Source organism: Protopterus annectens, chromosome 16.part0 (assembly GCF_019279795.1).
Source record: "Protopterus annectens isolate FY-2018-M chromosome 16.part0, PAN1.0, whole genome shotgun sequence".
NCBI classification, from domain to species: domain Eukaryota; kingdom Metazoa; phylum Chordata; order Ceratodontiformes; family Protopteridae; genus Protopterus; species Protopterus annectens.
Genome location: NC_056750.1, coordinates 167320227 through 167339627, shown reverse-complemented (window position 1 = coordinate 167339627; position 19401 = coordinate 167320227). Strand labels below are relative to the sequence as shown.

The following is a 19401-nucleotide window of genomic DNA, read 5'->3' as shown; positions in this document are numbered from 1 at the left end:
TTACATATGGGTAGTCCGCTGTCCTCGGTCGGCCCGAATACCAAAGTATAAGGCTGACGTCGGTCAAGGCGCTTAAAACTGACATCAGGACGTCAGGGTACAAAAGCGCATGACCGACGTCATTTCCTCAGTCTTTTTTGCCGCGTGGTCCGATGCAGAAGCAGCGTTGCAAGTGCCGTTCGGCGTTCTGAAATTTTTCGAATTCGGAGTTTCAGACTGAATCCAAGTTGGCTAAGTACCCCGTTGGGGATTATTTTGTTTTTTTCTTGCCTCAGTGTTTTACCGGATGTCAGAAAAAGTGAATAACTGTATTTCTTGTGGGAAACAGATACCGCATAGGGATTATCATTCTTTGTGTATTCCTTGTTTGGGGCCTGAGCACGACGTTGTTGGGTGTCGCTTTTGTGCTAGGTTCAATAAACGCACTATTAAGCGAAGGTTGGATTGTGCTAGGCTGGTCTTTGGGAAGCGGTGCAATTATAATATGCTGTCGGATTCTCCGGCGCCCGCTTCTGCGAAGAAGCGCAAAGACAAAACAGTTAAACCCAGGCAAGATGAGTCGTCCGTTCCGGACACCGGTTCTTTAGAGGCTTCAGTGGAACTGGTGGTTCCGACGGAGACTTCTCTGGAGTCTCAGGGGGAGACTTTAATTTTGCAGGAGGTGGTCTCTCAGGAGGCAGGTCAGGCTCAAGGGGTTCCCAAGTTACTGTTCTCCCCTCCCTTCCTAGGGTGGTTAGGCCTTCTCCTTCAGTTTCCAAGGCTTCTCCCAGAGGCAGGCCAGTTTCAGCTTCTGTTGGTGTCACTCCTAGTTCAGCAGGGTCTGTGCCTAAGAAGCACATGCTTAAAATGGCAGAAGATTTAATTACTCTGATTAGAGGTTCTTTGCCCCCTCCTGATAAGAGGCCTAGGGTGGAGCCAGAGTTGGGAAGTTTTGAGCAGGCTTCGGATATTTCAGAGTCTTCAGCTGAAGACTTGCAGGAGTATTCTCCTTATTCTGATTCTGATGCAGATGATTCCACTCCTTCTGCTTCTCCTCCAGAGGATTTTTCTTTTCAGAGACACTTCATTCTATGAGGGAACATTTTAAGTGGGAAGGTCAGGACTTCTCTGATTCTAGGAAAAGGCTTGGGAGTTTTGCTGTTACCCCAACATAGGCCTTTGGCTATACCCCTGTTCTGGATGTTGTGGAAGATGTGTTTGCAGAGGCTTCACTTAATCCTGATTCTCTGCCTCCTGCTCCTGTTAAACCGGATAGGTATTACAGGGTGCCTGAGGCTCATAAATATCTTTATAAGAGTCCTAGGGCGGACCCAGAAACTATTAGCCAGGGGCCTAAGGGTGTCAAGGCCTCTGTTGTAAAAATCCGGTTCCTCTGGATAAAGAAGCCAGAGCTTTGGATAGATGGGGAAAGAAGGTCTATACATTTTCTACCTTAGCTATGAGGGCTTTGAATTGCCAGTTTCATATGTTGAAATATCAAAACTTTCTTCTTTCTCAATTGAAGTCTAAGGTGGATGCTCTGGCGGAAGGCATTGAGTGTAAAGAGTTGCAAGATTTGGTGCATGTCTCTGAACAAGTGGGTAAGCATTCATTACAGTGTGGTTTTGATGCTGTGCAGGCCTCGTCTAGGGTGGCTGCCACTGGCTCAGTTCTTCGCAGGCACACCTGGTTAAAGGATCAGAATTTATCTGACCATGTTAAGACAAGGATTTTGGATGCTCCTTTGCAGTCTGATGTGTTGTTTGGTTCACTTGTGGAATCAGTCTTGAAGAAAATGGAAGACAAGGCTAAGTGTATGCAGGCTGTTAAAGATTTTTTGCAAGTTCAGCCTCCGAAGTTTAGTAGGAATTGGCCTGCTAAGGGGTGGACGTATCCTTCTTATGATTCTCAGTCTAGGGGTAGATCTAGACGTGGTAGGGGCAGAGCTCAGAGTTCTTTCAGGCCTAGAACAGGGAGTTCACCTGCACAATCTTCGGGTGAGGGCAGGGGCCAGTCCTTTCGTAAACAGGCCCAATGACCTACTTTTCAGCTGCCAGATCCTTCTTGCCTGGCAGCACCTTTGGGAGGAAGGTTAGCACTCTTCAAGGAAAATTGGATGTTGATTACCCAAGACAAATGGGTATTGGATATCATACACCAGGGTTACAAGTTTTATTTCCATACCTTGCCTCCTTTCAAAGGCATGCGGACATTCCTCCTCAGCAAAGACTAGAGGCTCAAACAAATTTCTCTACTACTTCAAATAGGGGCCATACAAGCGGTTCCTCTGCCAGGAGTGGGCCTAGGATTTTATTCTCGCCTGTTTCTAGTACCAAAGAAAGGAAACACGTGGAGACCAATTTTGGATTTATCCATCCTCAACACATATCTGGACATTCCCAAGTTCAAAATGTTAACGTTACAACAGCTTTTACCTCTGCTGGGCAAAGATCACTGGATGGTGACTCTGGATCTCAAAGAGGCTTACCTTCATGTTCCTATCAGGCCCAGTTGCAGGAAGTATCTGCGTTTCGGGCTGGGACTTCACATTATCAGTTCTCTGCATTGCCCTTTGGCTTATCTACTGCGCCCAGAGTGTTCACGAAGGTTCTGGCTCCAGTGGTAGCTTTCTTCAGGCTAAGAGGAATACAGATCTATCCTTATTTGGACGATTGCCTGATACTGGCCCAAGAAAAGGACGAACTTCTTCATCATTTACAGTATGTGATGGCAGTGTTAAGATGCCTGGGGTATTCTGTGAGCGAAATAAAGTCCAGTCTAGTACCCTCTCAGGACATGTGCTTTCTGGGTGTGAGACTGAATACAGCATCCCAGATGGCCTTTTGACCCCGGACAAACAAAAGAATCTTTCTCTTTACTTCCACCAGTTGTCTCATCAGTCCAGGCTGACTGCAAGGACAGTCCTTCAAGCCTTGGGGTTCATGGCATCTTGTATTCTGGTACTTCCCAATGCCAAACTGCATATGAGGAAGCTACAATGGTATCTCAAGAATGTTTGGACACAGCACTGCCAAGATTTGGACACTGTCATTCAAATAATACCTTGCATTCAAAAGGAATTTTTGTGGTGGGCTCAGGAATGTCACCTAAACAAGGGACTCTCTGTGACCCGGCCAGAGGCGAGTCAGATTTTAACGACAGATGCCTCAGACAAAGCTTGGGGAGCTCATCTAAATGGAAAATGGATACAAGACACGTGGCCTGCCAGACTTCAACATCTACATATCAACTTGAAGGAGATGTTAGCAGTCCAATTTGCATTGATGGCTTTCAAGGATTTACTTCTTCCAGGGCAAGTGTTGATTCAAACAGACAACACAACTGTCATGTGGTACATCAACAAGCAAGGGGGAACGCATTCTTACCCTCTATGCAGACAAGCGATGATTTTGTGGGAGACTGCTCTCAGTTTACAGCTAAATCTTCAGGCAAGGTTTCTGCCAGGAGCACAGAACTCCTTAGCAGATGTGTTAAGCAGACGAATTATGGATCCCCACGAGTGGAAATTGGATCCTCATGTATTCCAGAGGTTGACAGTGTTATGGGGAAGTCCAGACATAGATCTGTTCGCTTCTCCACTAAATTACCAGCTGCCAAAGTTTTGCACAAAAAGGTTTCATCCCTCAGCTTGGAAAGTGGATGCTCTCTCATTCAATTGGAGCAATCTTCACGTGTATGCCTTTCCACCTCTGCCTCTCCTCCCAAAGGTACTGCTGAAGGTCAGACAGGACAAGCCAAACATGATTTTAATAGCTCCAGATTGGCCTCGACAGCACTGGTACCCATTACTGAGAAGTCTGGTACAGGAGCCTCCATGGCCTTTGCCTTGATTCCTCACCTGCTGTCTCAGGAGAGCGGTCATTTACTCAATGTCAAACTTCATTCTCTACATCTGACAGCCTGGCATATTCTGGTTTAAACCCTGGAGGGTCTCAGCTTCCACAACAAGTTTTGAATGTTATTTTGGAGGCCAGAAGGCCTAGTACAAGGAAAGTTTACGCAGATAAATGGAGGAGATTTTTATTTTGGAGTACAGCAAAGGACTTTGATGTTTCTAAACCTAATTTAAGTGTGGCGCTTCAATACCTTACTGAGTTATTGGACAAAGGTTTGTCCTTCTCCTCTATAAAGGTTCATGCTGCAGCAATCTCTGCTCACTATGACTGTGATCCACCATTATCTTCTCAGCCTTTGTTTAAGCAATTCCTTAGAGGGGCAAAGAATATAAGACCCCCACGTAGAGCTCCTACTCCTGCTTGGGATCTCAATTTTGTGTTGGAGAAACTCACTCTACAACCTTTTGAGCCTGCAGCATCGGCAGAGTTGAAATATTTATCTTGGAAGACTGCTTTTTTGTTGGCCATTACCTCTGCGAGAAGGGTTTCTGAATTACAGGCCCTTATGGCAGTTGAGCCTTTCTTAATTTTCCACAAGGATAGGGTGTCTTTGCGTACTAACCCTTCTTTTATGCCTAAAGTGGTTTCTAGTGTGGCTTTAAATCAAACTATTCATTTGCCTACTTTTTATGCAAACCCCCAAAATAAAGGGGAAAAGATTTTGCACACTTTGGATATACACAGACAGTTGCGATATTATTTGAGCAGAACTAAAGGGTTCAGGCAGTCTCAGCAGTTGTTTGTTTCTTTTGCTTTGGGTTCTCAGGGCAAGCCTGTTTCAAAACAAACTATTTCTAAGTGGATTGGTTTTTGTATTGCTTTCTGTTATTCCCATCATGGTAAGGAGATTCCAGCTGGGATTAGGCCTCATTCCACTAGGGCTACTGCCACTTCTACAGCTTTTTAAGGGGTGGCTACTAAAGATATTTTGGAAGCAGCTACTTGGAGTTCAGTGCATACTTTCTCTAAGCACTACCACCTTCCACTTTACTCTAAATCTAGGGCTGGATTTGCAACTGCAATTTTACAAGGCATGTTGGCAGCTCCTAATGCTTTATAGTTTTGCCATCCTCCCTTACCTCTGCTTTGGGATTCTACCCATATGTAAGGACTGCAGCAATGTGAGATGAAGAACATAGTACAGTTTTGTACCTACCATAAATGTAGATGTTCGAAGATCCACATTGCTGCAGTCCAATTTACCCTCCCTCCTTCCCCTCTGTTGTTGAAGGTGGTGGTGTGGTTTGTGTTGTACATATTGTAAATATGGTTAGTGTACGGGTGGTTGGTTGGGTTTTGCTGGTTTTTGGCTTTGGCCTGTCTTGTTAGGGCCTTCTGACATCTGGGGCAAGAAAAGACTGAGGAAATGACGTCGGTCATGCGCTTTTGTACCCTGACGTCCTGATGTCAGTTTTAAGCGCCTTGACCGACGTCAGCCTTATACTTTGGTATTCGGGCCGACCGAGGACAGCGGACTACCCATATGTAAGGACTGCAGCAATGTGGATCTTTGAACATCTACATTTATGGTAGGTTCAAAACTGTACTTTATCACTCTTAGGTCTCACTTTAGCCCCCTCCCCAATGATCATTGTCATCATTGTTTCATACTTGGCAAACTGGCTACTAGTGTCACTCATCAGAGACAGTTTAGTCTAGCACAGATGTCTTCCACTTACCTTAATCTACAGATTGACAGTTCTATTCAGTGGTAAATAGTTTAGTGACATGCAAGAAATCTTGTTCATAAGGCCTGTAGCTGATAACATGATGTGAAGTTGTTCAATCTCGCCGTTAATTCTGTACTGATGGGTTCGGAGCCGATCCCTCGGCTCCGATACGGCCAATTGCAAAGCTCGAGGTCTTCAAATAGCTTGAGGCCAAGTCCCTATCCCATAATGCACCTGTGAATTACCTCAGATCTAGTTTGCTGCTGCAACAGATCGGAGTTTCTGATTTAGCTCAGGCCAGATAAGCAAAATTTTCTTTAAAAATTTTCTTGAAAAGTTTTTTGATAGCTAGAATAGTAGTTAGTTAGCATTGTTTATAAAGCTCTTATAGCTTTCAGTGTGTTTTCCCTTCCCATTTTCTGTGTTTTCTTATAATTCTAGTTGGCCTCTTTTAGGCCTAGTTAGTAGTAGTTCTTTCTAGGTGTGATCTGTCTAGCCTTTAAGTTTATATAAGGCTTTGTACAGTAAACCTTAGTTGTATAGATAGGTTATTGCCTTGCTGTGTTATTTAGTGACCTTTGTCACATTTTCTTAGCTGTATTTATCAAGAGTTCTGTGTGGTCTGTCTAGCCTTCTGTATTTTAGATAAGGCTTAGATTTTTCCTTAGTTGCTGATAAAGAGCAACCTTATCTAAATATCTGTTTTTTTTACATAGTCTGCTTGTGTGGTATCACATTTTGTGTGTGCGCGCGCATGTTTAGCCTGCTTTTATGAAGGCTTGCCTGTACTTTCTATTGAGAAAATTTACTGTTGTAGTTTCTTGTGTGGTAACAGTAAATATTTTCTGTCTTTACTATGGCTGATCAAGATAATCACTCCAAGTCTGGGTTCAAAAAGTGCCCAGTGTGGCCAGAAAATGTCAGTCACGGACAGCCACATTAACTGTGTATATTGTCTAGGAGCTCTGCATTTGCAAGACAGTTGTGCCATTTGTCATTCCTTCTCCTCTAGGGTTCTACAGGAAAGGAAGAGGAAATTAATCAATAGAGGCTTGTTGAAGCCTTCTTTTCAAGAAGCTTTGAGTGACCAGGATGGCTCCAGTAGGTCCTCAAAGTCTTCCAAGACATCAGACTCAAAAAAAAAAAAAAAAAAATACTGCCCTCGGGGCCTACAGTCTTTTCCTTTCGGAGCTCGTCTCCGAAGCACCAGAGTCTTATTCTTCAGTCAGTACCACCTTCGGTACGGTCGTTTCGATCTATCAGCTGGTCGGATCTGGACATGGATCATGTGATACAGAAGCTGTTGGCACCAGCATTAGCCAAAATGTTATCGGCTTTGACCCAAATGGCTTCAGAGCTGAAGACCATTGCACCGACTATTACTATTCCTCCTCCGAGCCATACTGGTCCTTCGGAGCTGGAGGAGGCAGACCTGATGTTACTGGAACCCTCTGAGCCCAAACCTGCTTTATTGTCTTTGGCTCCATGTACTCTGATGTCCTCTGTGCCTATCGAGGACTCTAGGAGCTGACACTCTCTGGTCAGGTCCGGGGAGGACAGTTGGACTGACTTGTCGGTTCTGACCTTGCCTCTCGGGGCCTCTGCTCAGATGAGCTCTGCTCCTACCTCGGGCTTGGAGCCCACTATCCCGGTGCCAGGGGTGTTGATGGTTTCCTTGAATCCGTCGGCTCCTTCGCATCGTAGCAGGAGTGCTTTCGATGCCATGAAGAGAGTCATGTCTCCTAGGACATCCTCTACCTTCGGTTTGCCCTCCTCCTCCCCATAAGTGCCCGTGTCTGCTTCTGCATCACACGTGCTCACTAAGCGTAGAAACCCAGAGCCTCAGAAAGCCCCAGTGGGTGGCCCCTGCTTTTCTGAGACCTCACCAGAGGGCCCCACTGATGAGGTTCCCAGGAAGAGATTGTGCAAGAGGAAGCGCCTAGACTCCTCTCAGGAGTCTCTCCCATCGAACACTGACCTAGATGAGTCAGAAGGGTCCCCACGATCCCCCTCTGAGGATATCTCCTTTGCTAAGATACTTGAGATCCTTAGGCAGAGGGGGGTGATAGGCAGTCCAAAAGCTCTACTGAGGATGAGTCAGTTCTTCTGAAGGCTATCGGGTCTCAGCCCTCCACCTCTTGGGTGTCTCTGCCCTTCGATGAGCTGATGTAGCTGGTCTCACGAAGGGCGTGGGTGTCTCCGGATGCTATGGAGCCTGACCCTAGAAGGCCTAATAAATTTATTTCTGCCCCACTTGACAAAACATTTTTAACTAAAGTTGTTCCGGTTGATACCATAGTGGTGGTGGTGGCCACCAAGAAGGAAATGTCTGAGACTTCCTTGTCTATCCATCCTCCTAACAGAGACTACAGGATTATGGATAGATATGGGAAGTTCATGTTCAGTTCAGCGACCTTTGCTCTCCGTTCGATGAGCTACGTAACCCATTTCATTAGGTTGCAAAGAGATCTACTAAAGGAGTTGGGAGATGCTCTTCAGGGTACAGTAGCTGCAGGGGCCTCCAACAAAGTTGCTGCCCAGCTGCTACCCTAAATTCTATTGTCAACTCATCCATGCGTCTTATATCCTATGCAGCTGATGGAACAATTAGGGCAGCGGGTACAGGAATCGCTCTTGGCAGACATTCCTGGATGTGCTTATGTTTCTTCGTGGAGCCCTTCAAGTCATCCTTCGTGAACACTCCCTTTAATGGCTCATCCCTTTTTGGGACTGAAGTGAGGGAAACCTTAAACAGGTGTGAACAGGATGGAAAGACTATGTCTGCCATCAGGGGCCATTTTTCCACCCCTTCCTGACCCTATCCCAAAGGTCAACGGGGAGGAAAAAATGTGGTTCTGAAAAGCCCAAGGAGCCTTTCAGGACACACTTGGTGAACCCCCTTCCAGGGGCAGAGGAGGGGGTAATAATGGAAGACACTGCCCTTGCGGCAGAGGGGGTCCGCAACATCAAGATGACAGAGATCACTTCTCTGGGAAGACCTACCAGCACTCCTGAGAGGAAGCCAGACTGTCCTGCACTGGAGGCAGTTGGGGGTTGCTTGTCTTTGTACCCAGACGCCTGGCTCAAAATAAAAGACAGCTGGGTACAAAGTATCATTTCCAGAGGGTATTTCATTCCATTTGCCACACCCCTCCAATCTTAAGAAAAATCCCAGACGTTCCACCCTGTTACAGGGAACAGGCAACTATAGAGGTCCAAATGTTGCTAGCAAAAAGAGTCATCCAACCAGTCCCAGCAGACCAAACAGGATCCTGAGCTTACTCAAGATTCTTTTTGGTTCCAAAGAAGAAGGGGGACTGGAGACCCGTACTGGACCTCAGCAGACTGAACCAATATGTAAAGAAAGAGAAGTTTCGGATGGTCACGCTTCAGTCTATACTTCCTTTTTTAGGGAAAGACAATTAGATGTGCTCAATAGATCTCAAGGATGCGTACTACCACATAAAAATGGCCAGGCCATCCAGGGATCACCTGCGCTTCTGGCTAGGAGCCAATCATTACCAGTTTCGAGCCCTGCCCTTTGGTCTTACTACAGCCCCCAGAGTGTTCACCAAATGCATGGCAGTGGTCACGGCTCACCTGAGGCGTCTAGGATTCCAGGTGTTTCCTTACCTACACGATTGGCTCCTTACCGCCACCACCAGGCATCAACTTATTCAGGCCAGGGAGTCCACTCTGTCACTCTGCAATCATCTGGGCATTACAGTCAACTCAGAAAAATCTGCCTTGTCACCATCACAGCATATCATTTTTATCAGGGAAGATTTGGACACCACCACCACCACCACTCTAAGACTTCCAATGGAGGGATTCCTTCTCATTCGTCAACATGTCAGCATCCTGTTATCAAAAGCAAAGCACCAGCATCGGAAGTTCTAAAGATATTAGGCATGATGGCAGCAGCAGTTCTAGCCATGCCACTAGCTCGGATGCACATGCGGGTTCTTCAGTGGCTGTTGTTCACTCAATGGTCCTGCCAAGAGCTCCCCATGAATCACACTATAATCACAAATTCTTGCAGGAAGGACCTTCAGTGGTTGTTGACCTCACTTCATGTCACAATAGGATGCCCATTTGTGCTACACCCTACAGCAGCCACTGTGACCACGATTGCTTCCCTGAAAGGGTTGGGGGGCATTTTCAGGGAAAGACTGCCCAAGGCACATGGACTGACCAGGAGACACATCTGCATATCAATGTCCTAGAGATGAGAGGAGTACTTTTGGTGTTGCAGTACTTTCAGGAGTCTTCCTCTGGGCACGAATGTGATTCAGAGAGACATGTCGGTGGTCTGGTATTTGAACAAACAAGGAGGAACCAGATCTTTTCCCCTTTGTCGAAAGGCTCTCTGAGTTTGGCAGTGGGCTGTTTCCACCCAGCACTTTGTTGGCAACACATATCCCGAGGAGATCCAACGTGATAGCAGACAAACTGAGCAGGGCAAGCTTGTTGCCCCACGAGTGGCCCCTCAAGAAAGAAGTTGAGGACAGGCTATTCCGCAGGTGGGGCCAGCCTTGCTGCGACCTTTTTGTCAGTCAAATAAACACGAAATGCAGAAGCTACTTTGCCCCGATTCCCCCTCCGGGAAAAGCCCCAAAGGCTGCACTCGTGCACGATTGGCCTCCGGGTCTCCTCTATGTATGTCCACCAATCCCATTGATACCCATAGTTTTGCAGAAAGCAAAATCCCTGGGAAGGACCATCATTCTTATAGCCACTTACTGGCCTCATCAGATTTGGTTCCCCTTCCTTTGACTTCATCTTGTGGAGGAACCTTGGATCCTGGACCCAGTTCCCGACCTGACACATCCGTCGGGGGACCTTCATCCTTCTTTGCAGTCCCTGAAGCTGACAGCTTGGCTGCTCCAGTTCCCATCATAGCCAGGTTCAATAACCTTTCCAGTGAGACAAAACATCCTTTTGTCCTCTCATAAATCTTCTACCAGAAAGCTATATCTGAGCAAATGGAAGAAATTTTCTATATGGGCCTCTAAAAATAATATTGGTCCTTACCCAAGCTCCTGTGGCTTCCATATTAGTATTCTTGACTATGATTTTCAACAAAGGAGCTGCAGCAGCAACAGTTCGGGTTCAATTGGCTGCTGTTTCTAATTTTCATCTTGGATTTGAAGGTTTGAATATCATGTCTCACAAGTTATCCAAAGCATTTCTCAAAGGGACTTTTCATATTAGGCCACCTGTGAAATCTCCCTATTCTCCATGAAATCTAAATTTTATACTCTTGCATATAATTCTTCTGCCATTTGAACCAGCTTCATCTTGTGATCTCAAATTTTTGTCTTGGAAGATCATCTTTCTGGTAGCTATCACTTCTGCCCACAGACTGTCAGAGCTTCAGGCTTTATCCATCAACCTCCCTATTTTATATTTCGTGCTGACTGAGTTTCACTTAGAGCAAATCCCTTATTCTTGCCAAAGTTTGCAGTGAAAACTAATCTCACCCAAGTTATTGATTTGCCAGTTTTCTTCCCCAGTCATTCTAACAATTTAGAGTATATGCTGCAGAAACTTGATGTTCACGGACAGCTTAGATTTTATTTGGATAGAACAAAAGATTTCAGGAAATCAGACCAGCTTTTTGTTTCATTCTCAGACTCCAGAAAAGGGAGACCAGTGGCTAAAACAACTCTGTCTAAATGGTTATCTGATTGCATCACCTTTGCCTTTTCAGCTGCCAATATGCCTTTGCAACATAAGATTAAAGCTCACGCAACCAGATCAGTTTCTACATCATCTGCCTTTTCTGCCAGACTTCCCATTGATAACATTTTTGCAGCAGCAACTTGGTCAAAACCTCATACCTTTATCACTCATTACAAAGTTGACAGGGCCTCCTTTGTATCCATGGTTTTGAGAAATATACTCCCGTGAGCCACCCGAGATTGATGGTACTTGGGACGCTTCCCATCAGTAAAGAGCAAATGGTGAGATTGAACAACGTCACATAAAGAAGTTATGTACTTACCATAACGTTTCATGCGAGTTGTTCATCTCGCCTTCATTCTTACGTCAATCCCTCCTCCTACCCCCTCCTGGGCTGATAGATGATCGAGATGCTGGATCCATCTTGGTTACTCAAACCTTCTCTTCCTTTTTTTCTAGGAATGTAACAATGACATATGGTATTAGTATACGCAGCAAACAAGATCTGAGGTAATTCACAGGTGCATTATGGGATATAGACTTAGCCTCAAGCTATTTGAAGACTCGAGCTTTGCAATTGGCCATATCAGAGCTGAGGGATCAGCTCCGAACCCATCAGTAAAGAATGAAGGTGAGATGAACAACTCACATGGAACGTTATGGTAAGTACATAACATTTTTTTACTGAATCTATCTGTTATCTCATGTATTGCAGTAAATTTTGTCACTTGTTTCTTGGTCATGTTTACACATACAAATATCTGCAAGCATTAGAGTTTGTGGTAGTTGCAATATTTGTATTATCCTTCAAGTTACACATAAGTGGTCCCAGCACAGATATTTTTAGGACATATTAATCAGGGTTTTCACCACATTGGACCTCTTCAAGAGGAACCTTAACGATTGGATGGGAGAAAGGAAATTCACCCCAGGGATCACGTCAGTCGCCCTGCTAGACATGGGTCCAGGAAAGTAAATAGTGTGGGAAGAAATAGCCAGGGAATTGTTATGTCTAGGCTTGTATAGGCCTTAGGGCTGATAGCCTAGTACCAACCTATGAACCTATAAACAGTCTGCTTTGATAGCAGGAGGGATGTAATCTTCAGGACAACCCTTTTGTTGTTTCTACATTTTCAGCCATGGTCACAGAGGATGCCTCTGCCCTTGGGTAGGAGGCATTTCAGTGGACAGTCACTCCGGGAGGTTTGGTCATTCCGGGAGGTTTGGTCATTCCAGGGATTGTTGTTGCAGGTCAGTGTTTTGGAGATGAGTGATCCTGTTTATCCCTGCAAGCATTCCAGGATGTCCTCCTTTATAGAGTTTGGCTGTTCATACACTGGCTGAAGTCTGGTACTCCAACAAATGGGGGAAGTCATGCAATTTGACCTGCTATGTTGGGAAACCGTGACAGTGTGGTAGTGAATAGTCTTAATCCACCATTATCTGGTTGGCACATGTATTCGTCAGCTTTTTGTCTTTTGATGCCTTACAAATGGTCACTTAGTTGGCTGTTGCTTAAAAAGTTGCTGTTGAGATGGGGATCATTGGTCTTCAGTCAATTTGCATTGACAGCAAATGTCCGAAACTTTGCTTTCATTCCTTTGCTCTTTTCTCTGATGAACAAGATATCAGAATTATCCCCATCTCTGCCAACAGTTATAACAGAAATTAGTTAGTTTAGGGCAGCCCTCGGGAGTTACTGTATGCTTCTCCCCCTATTTACTTTGATGGTGTTCATACAGAAGACCAAGTTCTACACAGCCATTGTTTGTTTCAGAGGTTTCAGATGTAACATTCTCTCAGGCTACCTTTGAGGAGAAATTTGTCTTATCTGTCATGTAAGGTACACCCAAACCCTAGTAGTTCCACTTGTACTCATAGCGAGGGGCCAAGGAATTTCAAGCTGGGTCGTGAGCATTGTCTTGCTTAGAGGCCCTCCACCATAAATATTTGTCAGGGTGAAATGTGCAGTTTATGTTGTGGAGCATAAAACTAACCCTTTCTCAGTTCCTGTCTCAAAAGTTCTTTACTATTTGTTGGAAATGCTCAATTCAGTGGTCAGCTATTCATCAGTTAAGGTGCACCTAACTTCCATACTGAATTATCCTTTAGTTTGTAAGACTGAGTTGCCCCCTCCCATTAAGGGAGTCCATTCCCTTTTAGGATCTCTGTTTTGTTTTGGAGAAACTCACCATTGCTCTACCTGAACTGCCTGATTCTACTGATTTGAAGATTGAGACATAGCAGACTCTCTCCTTATTAGCCATGACTTCTGTCAGAAGGATTTTTGAATTGTAGGCCTTCAGCATTCATTTTCCTTACCTGGTTTTCCACAGGGAGAGATTGTATTTCAGTACTAACTCGTCCTTTAAGCCTTAGTTTTCTGCTGAGTTAAATAGTCAGTCCATGTTGCTTCCATTGTTGAGCAGGAATTGTTCCCAACCATGGTTAATAGCTTTTGCATTTGATCCATGTCCACAGATGGTGTTGGTTTTATATTGACAGGAGTAAGGAAATTAGGAAGTAAAATCGTTCTTTATTTTGCTTCACACAGGTTAGGACACAAATCGATTAATCTGTTTTTAGCTTATTGGCTATCTAGTTATTTTTCTTTTTACAAAAAGTGCTGACTAGAGCTATTCTGCAAGAGAGGTGGCTAGTTTAACAGCTTTTTTCATAAGGCATGTTTGGTTTATATTTGCACAGTTGCTACTTAGTCATCTGGTTACCCACTGTCCCTTTTTATGCAGCACAGTCCCTATTTGAGTAGTTGTGTCCTATGGAAAAACATGAAAAATGTCAAAAATGTCCTGTGATTTAAGTTCAAAGAAATATTTCCTCATAGGTCTTTAATTGCACAGATAAATTATTTTGTATTTGATGGACCTTAATATTATATTAAACAGAAACAGTGAGCTTTTGTTTTGGTAGCCTTTCATACTGGTTGAGAGCATGAATACTGTTAAGTGTAATCTTTGTTTTGATAGCACATCCTAGTGGTTGTAGGTATGGTTTGTCCTGCAAAATCTCACATTTCCATAAGAACTTTCCGATTTTGGGCATTAGAAAAGGTGGCAACCCAATTTTAAGTTGTATGCTGTCTGTGTCTAGGTCTACGTTTTCTGCCACAGTGATTACCAATATGTCTCCATAAGCTGCCATTAGGCCTTGAAGGTTAATTAGTCCCAAATTTTCCAAGCAGCTCTGAAGTTACGGTAGTTAGACAGTTTGTGTGTGTAAGGGAAATGCAAATGGTGTGTGGCTGCATTTTAAGGGTAGTACAGTTACATTTTGGAAAATGGAATGCATGTGATGTGCATCTGTACCTGAAGGGTCATATAGTTGTGTACCGGAGAGGACTGTGCACATAGTGTGTGGCTACACATGAAAGGTTGTACATTTTTGTTTTGTTGGAGGGAAGCTGCACTGTGTATGCTTGAACCTGCTGGATCTTGGTTATATTTTATCTGGGACTGCACTTGGAGTGCACTTACCTCAGGCAAATGCGTAGTATGTTCTCAGAGCAACTGATTGTAATTTAATTTGGGTGAGGAGATGATTCTGAGCTGTAAATGCCATTTCTTCATATGCATCTCATGAATTCTCATCAGTGAAGTAATGAGATCTCTGCAGAAATTTTATACAGTTATAGTTTAAAGAAGTAAAGTTGAAATGTACTTCTCAGATTTTGTGGACATGTATGTATTTTCTTTACTTTTTTATTAGGATTTTCAAGCAATGAAAGAAAGACTTGTCAAAGAAATCGAGATTAGGCTGATGAAGAAGTGTTTTTCAGTTCTGTGCTATCTTCACCCTGAATACAGTAAGTGAACTATTGAGTCTGTAAACATACTATTTTGGTCAGAAGCATGCAGCTCTTAGAAAAAAAAATAAGATTGTGCAGATCTTGTTCCAAGGATATTGGGATACTGATCCATATTGTATTGAATTCATCACTTTATTTGCAGGGCTTTGTCTTGTTTAGTCTCGCATCCCATTCAAAGCTGGTTTCTAAGGGTGCATTTGATTTGTTTATGTTAAGCTGATGTATTGTAATTATACCTCATGTTGTACAGACCATATTGTGAGCAGATGATTTATTCCTGTTCTCAACCATTAATTCTCAAACCATCAGCATGGATCCTAAAAGCTGATCTAGTTGACGGAGCAGGGTGTACTTTCATGAGCTTCTGCCTTAACTTCAGCAAAAGCTGAGCCATACTTACACTGGTGCCAAACTTGGACTTTCACCTGCGAATTCCTCATTTGACCCTTCATTACAAGCTATACACTCTGAGAATACAAAGAAAAAATTACGCAGTTCCCCTTGTTGGGTTAACCAAATTGTCTTATTCTCATCTTGATTGGATTACCTTTTCTTTGAAATGAACCAAGTGTTTACAGTAACCTGTTCTGCTTGTCACTTTGTATCCTAAAGCTCACCTTAGCTTTCCAGAGAGGTATTTGTTGTATTCATTTGTTAATCAGTTAAGCTCACAAGGCATAAGTGCATCTTTCAGGGAGTGATCGAAGGGTTCTTTCTTAAGTGATTCTTCTCAACGTTGTACATATTGCAAGTAGAAATCGATGGACTCGTACTCAAGACTGCAAGGTGACGTTTATTAGCTGCTCACAGCCTTAAGTCTTTCATACAACAGAATGAGTATGCTTTTCTTGTTATGCTGCCTTTTCTACTTTGCCTCAAATATTTAAGTTTTTGATTCATGTCTTGATCCTTAAGGTCAAGACCACTGTGCATGCTGCCTGTAATTTCTGTTATATTGGCTTTTTAGTTTTTCTGAATGTATATTGTACTAGCTCTCACACTATTCCCTACTACACCTGCTAATTTACTGTGAAAAAAGTTTCTGTAACACATTGAGACATGCAGCGTCAGCACAATATCTGCCTCGCTAGGTATCAAAACATAACTTTGATTCTGGAAGGATCATAGGGCTGTGCATTGTATCCCATGATCAGGTATTCCAATACTGACACTGCAGTACAGTGCAAGTGTGGTGGTGTTTTTGGGGGGTGCTGTACTCCTTAGGTGCTCTCCTTCAGATGATGCATTTAAACTGAGTTCTAGTCTGTTTGTGGTCATGTTAGCTCAGGTGTTTGCTGAATATCTGAGGGCACTTTCCCAAAGAAAAAAGGGAGGAATTTCCTCTATGTACTAGCCAAATCATACTTTCAGTATGAATACTACCTCATACTCTCTTGGAAGTAGGCTTCAAACATATTGACACTAACCCAGTCAAAGAAAAAGTTAAATCATATTTAGAACAGTAAATTATAACGGCCTTAGAGGAACAAACCTTTTGGCTGCATATTATTAATTTTGCTTTATACAGGAATCTAGTTGACTGCTAAATTCAGTTGCTGTAGCCCTTTTACCTGAAGCTGATTTGATTGATTGATTAGCATTTGTTTACTTGAATAGTCTGAATGGGTACAAGACCACTATTCAGTGGGAGCACGGGGAGAAAAGTTCAGCACAAAAATTAAAGTACATTGTTTGCAAAAGGTTATGGTAAGAAAGAGTACAAGTCTAATAAAACAGTACAGACAACTGATAGAAGACAAAAAGTGCATGTTATAACAGTGAGTAGGTAGTCCTAAATTAAAAAGAGAGAAAAGAAGTAAAATATCTTGGAAATTAAGAAAGGTGAATGTACTGTACACAGTGGAATGGTTTTCTTTTTTTCGTTTTTTTTTATTTTGTTTAATTTTTATCTGACTGATTCTTAGCTTGTAAATTTTCTTTTTTTTTGTAATATGAGATATGGCTGAGAAGTGTCCATTGTGCCATCATACATATCCAGTCAAGAATAAAGGGACAAATGAATAATAGACGAACAATTATGGAAAATGTAAGATGCCTAGTCATATACATTTAAGCAGCGACACTTACACCATTTTCAAGCACTTATAGTGTTTGCATCCCAAATTATTCAGAATAGAACATAATTATACTCTAAATTTGAGTCTTAACCATCCAGTCATCTAGACTAGGCTTAAAGGTAGTCAAAAGTTGTGTAAATATAACATAACCATGTTTTTTTTTCTTTCGCCTCCCATTGCAGTTCTTGTTTGTATTGTACTACTCTTTAATTGCTTTAAACTGGCTAAAATTTCTCTAAATATTAAATTATTGTCATGTAAATTGCATTTATTTTTAACCAGTGTTGTCACATTGTCTAATTTGATGTAATTAAACTGTAGATGTTTTGTATTATTTTTGAAGCTTGTAAAATTATTAAAATGTTTTTGTAATACCTCAGAACTCTTCTCTCTAGGCCTCCACTGAAAATGGGCACCTACTGGGTCAGACATCCCCAGTAATCAAATGTCAGTAATTATAAATAAATAAGCTGTACTTTGATCTGTAGTGATAATGTATTCCATTGGCTGAGAGTATGTTGATTTTGGAACCTATCAATCTAAGTGAGTCATTTATTATTGGTTGTACATTGAGGTCAGTAGTGTGGGTGCTTGCAGAGCCACAGATTTTGTGAAGAAATAGGGTGTCAAATTGAGCCATGGAAAGACCCAGTTCTAAGAGTGAGGCACAGCAGGTCACCTTAGAGCAGCTTTGTCACCTACAAAGTATAAGGAGAGTTGTGCTAATCTTTTTGGATAGTTGAAGGATTTGAGGCTTTTAATTTTATAGTTACCTTTGGTGCCTTTCCCGTTGAGAAATATGCTTGGCTTTATACATACCATTGGGGCACTGTATTTGATGATGGGTCTGATAAGGGAAGAGCTGAGTGGTAGGAACATTAAGTTGGATCTTGGATATTCTCTTGGAAATTAACTGGGCCAGAAATAAGGTTTCCCTTACCATGGAAGAAACCTGATAAAATGAGAGAGTTGGCTGTGTAAGCACCCATGTGCTTTATGACCGTATATTTATGAAGAGGAATACCATTTATAATATGAGGCGGCAGTGGCTTTTTTTTTTTTTTTGCTGAATGCTACTGTGCTGTAATTTTTGCATTTATGTAGTGTACTGAAAACAGTTTCAAGATATGTGCATATTGCTGGAGCTGTTTAGTATCAGTGGATGAGCAGGTAACAGTGTCTAGATTGCAGTCATAATAAACTTGGTCACCTGGACTTCTGGATTGCTTAAATGGATGTCTGCAAAATAAATGCTGAACAGGAAACAGCTCACCATCAATTCCTGTGGTGTCCCACTAGTTAAAAATGTATGTTCAGAGAGTGTACCAGGAACTTGCACAACTTGGGATATGTTGGATGGCCAATTTGGAATCCAGAAAATAAAGTACGATTTTCTGTAGTCGTAATTTTTAAGAAATAGCATGTGGGCTAGTGTCAAACTTTTAGCCAGATCAAGATAAATAGCATACACTGAGTGACCGTTAGCTACAGCCTTTTTAACCTCTTCAAAGAGGCTTACTAGGTTCAGGAAACAGGACCTGCTCTTCACAACACCAGAATGGTTGTGATCTAGATCAGTGAAATTGCTTGTATCTGTGTAAATCAATTCTCCATGGGTTTGCATATAAGGCTGGTGAGGCTGATGGGCTAGTAGTAACTTGGGACTATAAAGGGGCCACCCTTGTGTAGGGGAGTTACAGTAGCTGTTGTCCTAGCGCAGACATTTTGGATAGGCAGAGGATGAACAGTTTAGAGGCTTAGTGCACACTTCGGCACTGGTGAGAATGCAACCTGATATGTTGTCTCATCCAGTGAAAGTATTATTTTTATCCTTTGAATGAAGAAATTAAAGTTTTTGAAGCATCACAAAGGAATATGTATATAAAACTATGCCAGTGATGAGAAGGATCTATTGCTTCTGGGGTCTCTGGAACAAATAACTGGAACTATAATAGACTCTGATTCAGTAGCCTGATGTTTGCATAATTTCATTTGCAGTTGCTTTAATTGTCAAACCATGAAAATGCTGCTAAGAAAGTTGAAGTGTGCTGTGTCGTACAGTTACAATTTTCTCTGCCAGAAATTAGTTGATAATTTACTAAGTTCTGAATTTTTAATAGTAAAATTAGTGGTTGGCACAGTAATTAGTGTTGCTGTGCTTTGTTCTATAGCTCATTTTTTGACTGGGTCCTTTCTGTGTTGAGTGTAGACTTTTTTTTTTGTCTGCTTTGTTTTTTTCCAAGGTG

The 19401-nt window shown here is 42.7% G+C and overlaps 2 protein-coding genes across 2 annotated transcripts in view; one reads left to right on the top strand and one right to left on the bottom strand.

Moving 5' to 3' along the window:
• Positions 1–19401, top strand: part of HAUS4 (HAUS augmin like complex subunit 4) — a 770196-nt gene that overhangs the window by 415075 nt on the left and 335720 nt on the right. Inside the window, exon 6 of the mRNA XM_044058014.1 lies at positions 14978–15074. Within this exon, the coding sequence (XP_043913949.1) occupies positions 14978–15074 (97 nt within the window). The remainder of the gene's footprint in view (positions 1–14977; positions 15075–19401) is intronic.
• PRMT5 (protein arginine methyltransferase 5) overlaps positions 1–19401 on the bottom strand; it is a 1996504-nt gene that overhangs the window by 1786925 nt on the left and 190178 nt on the right. The window lies entirely within an intron of this gene.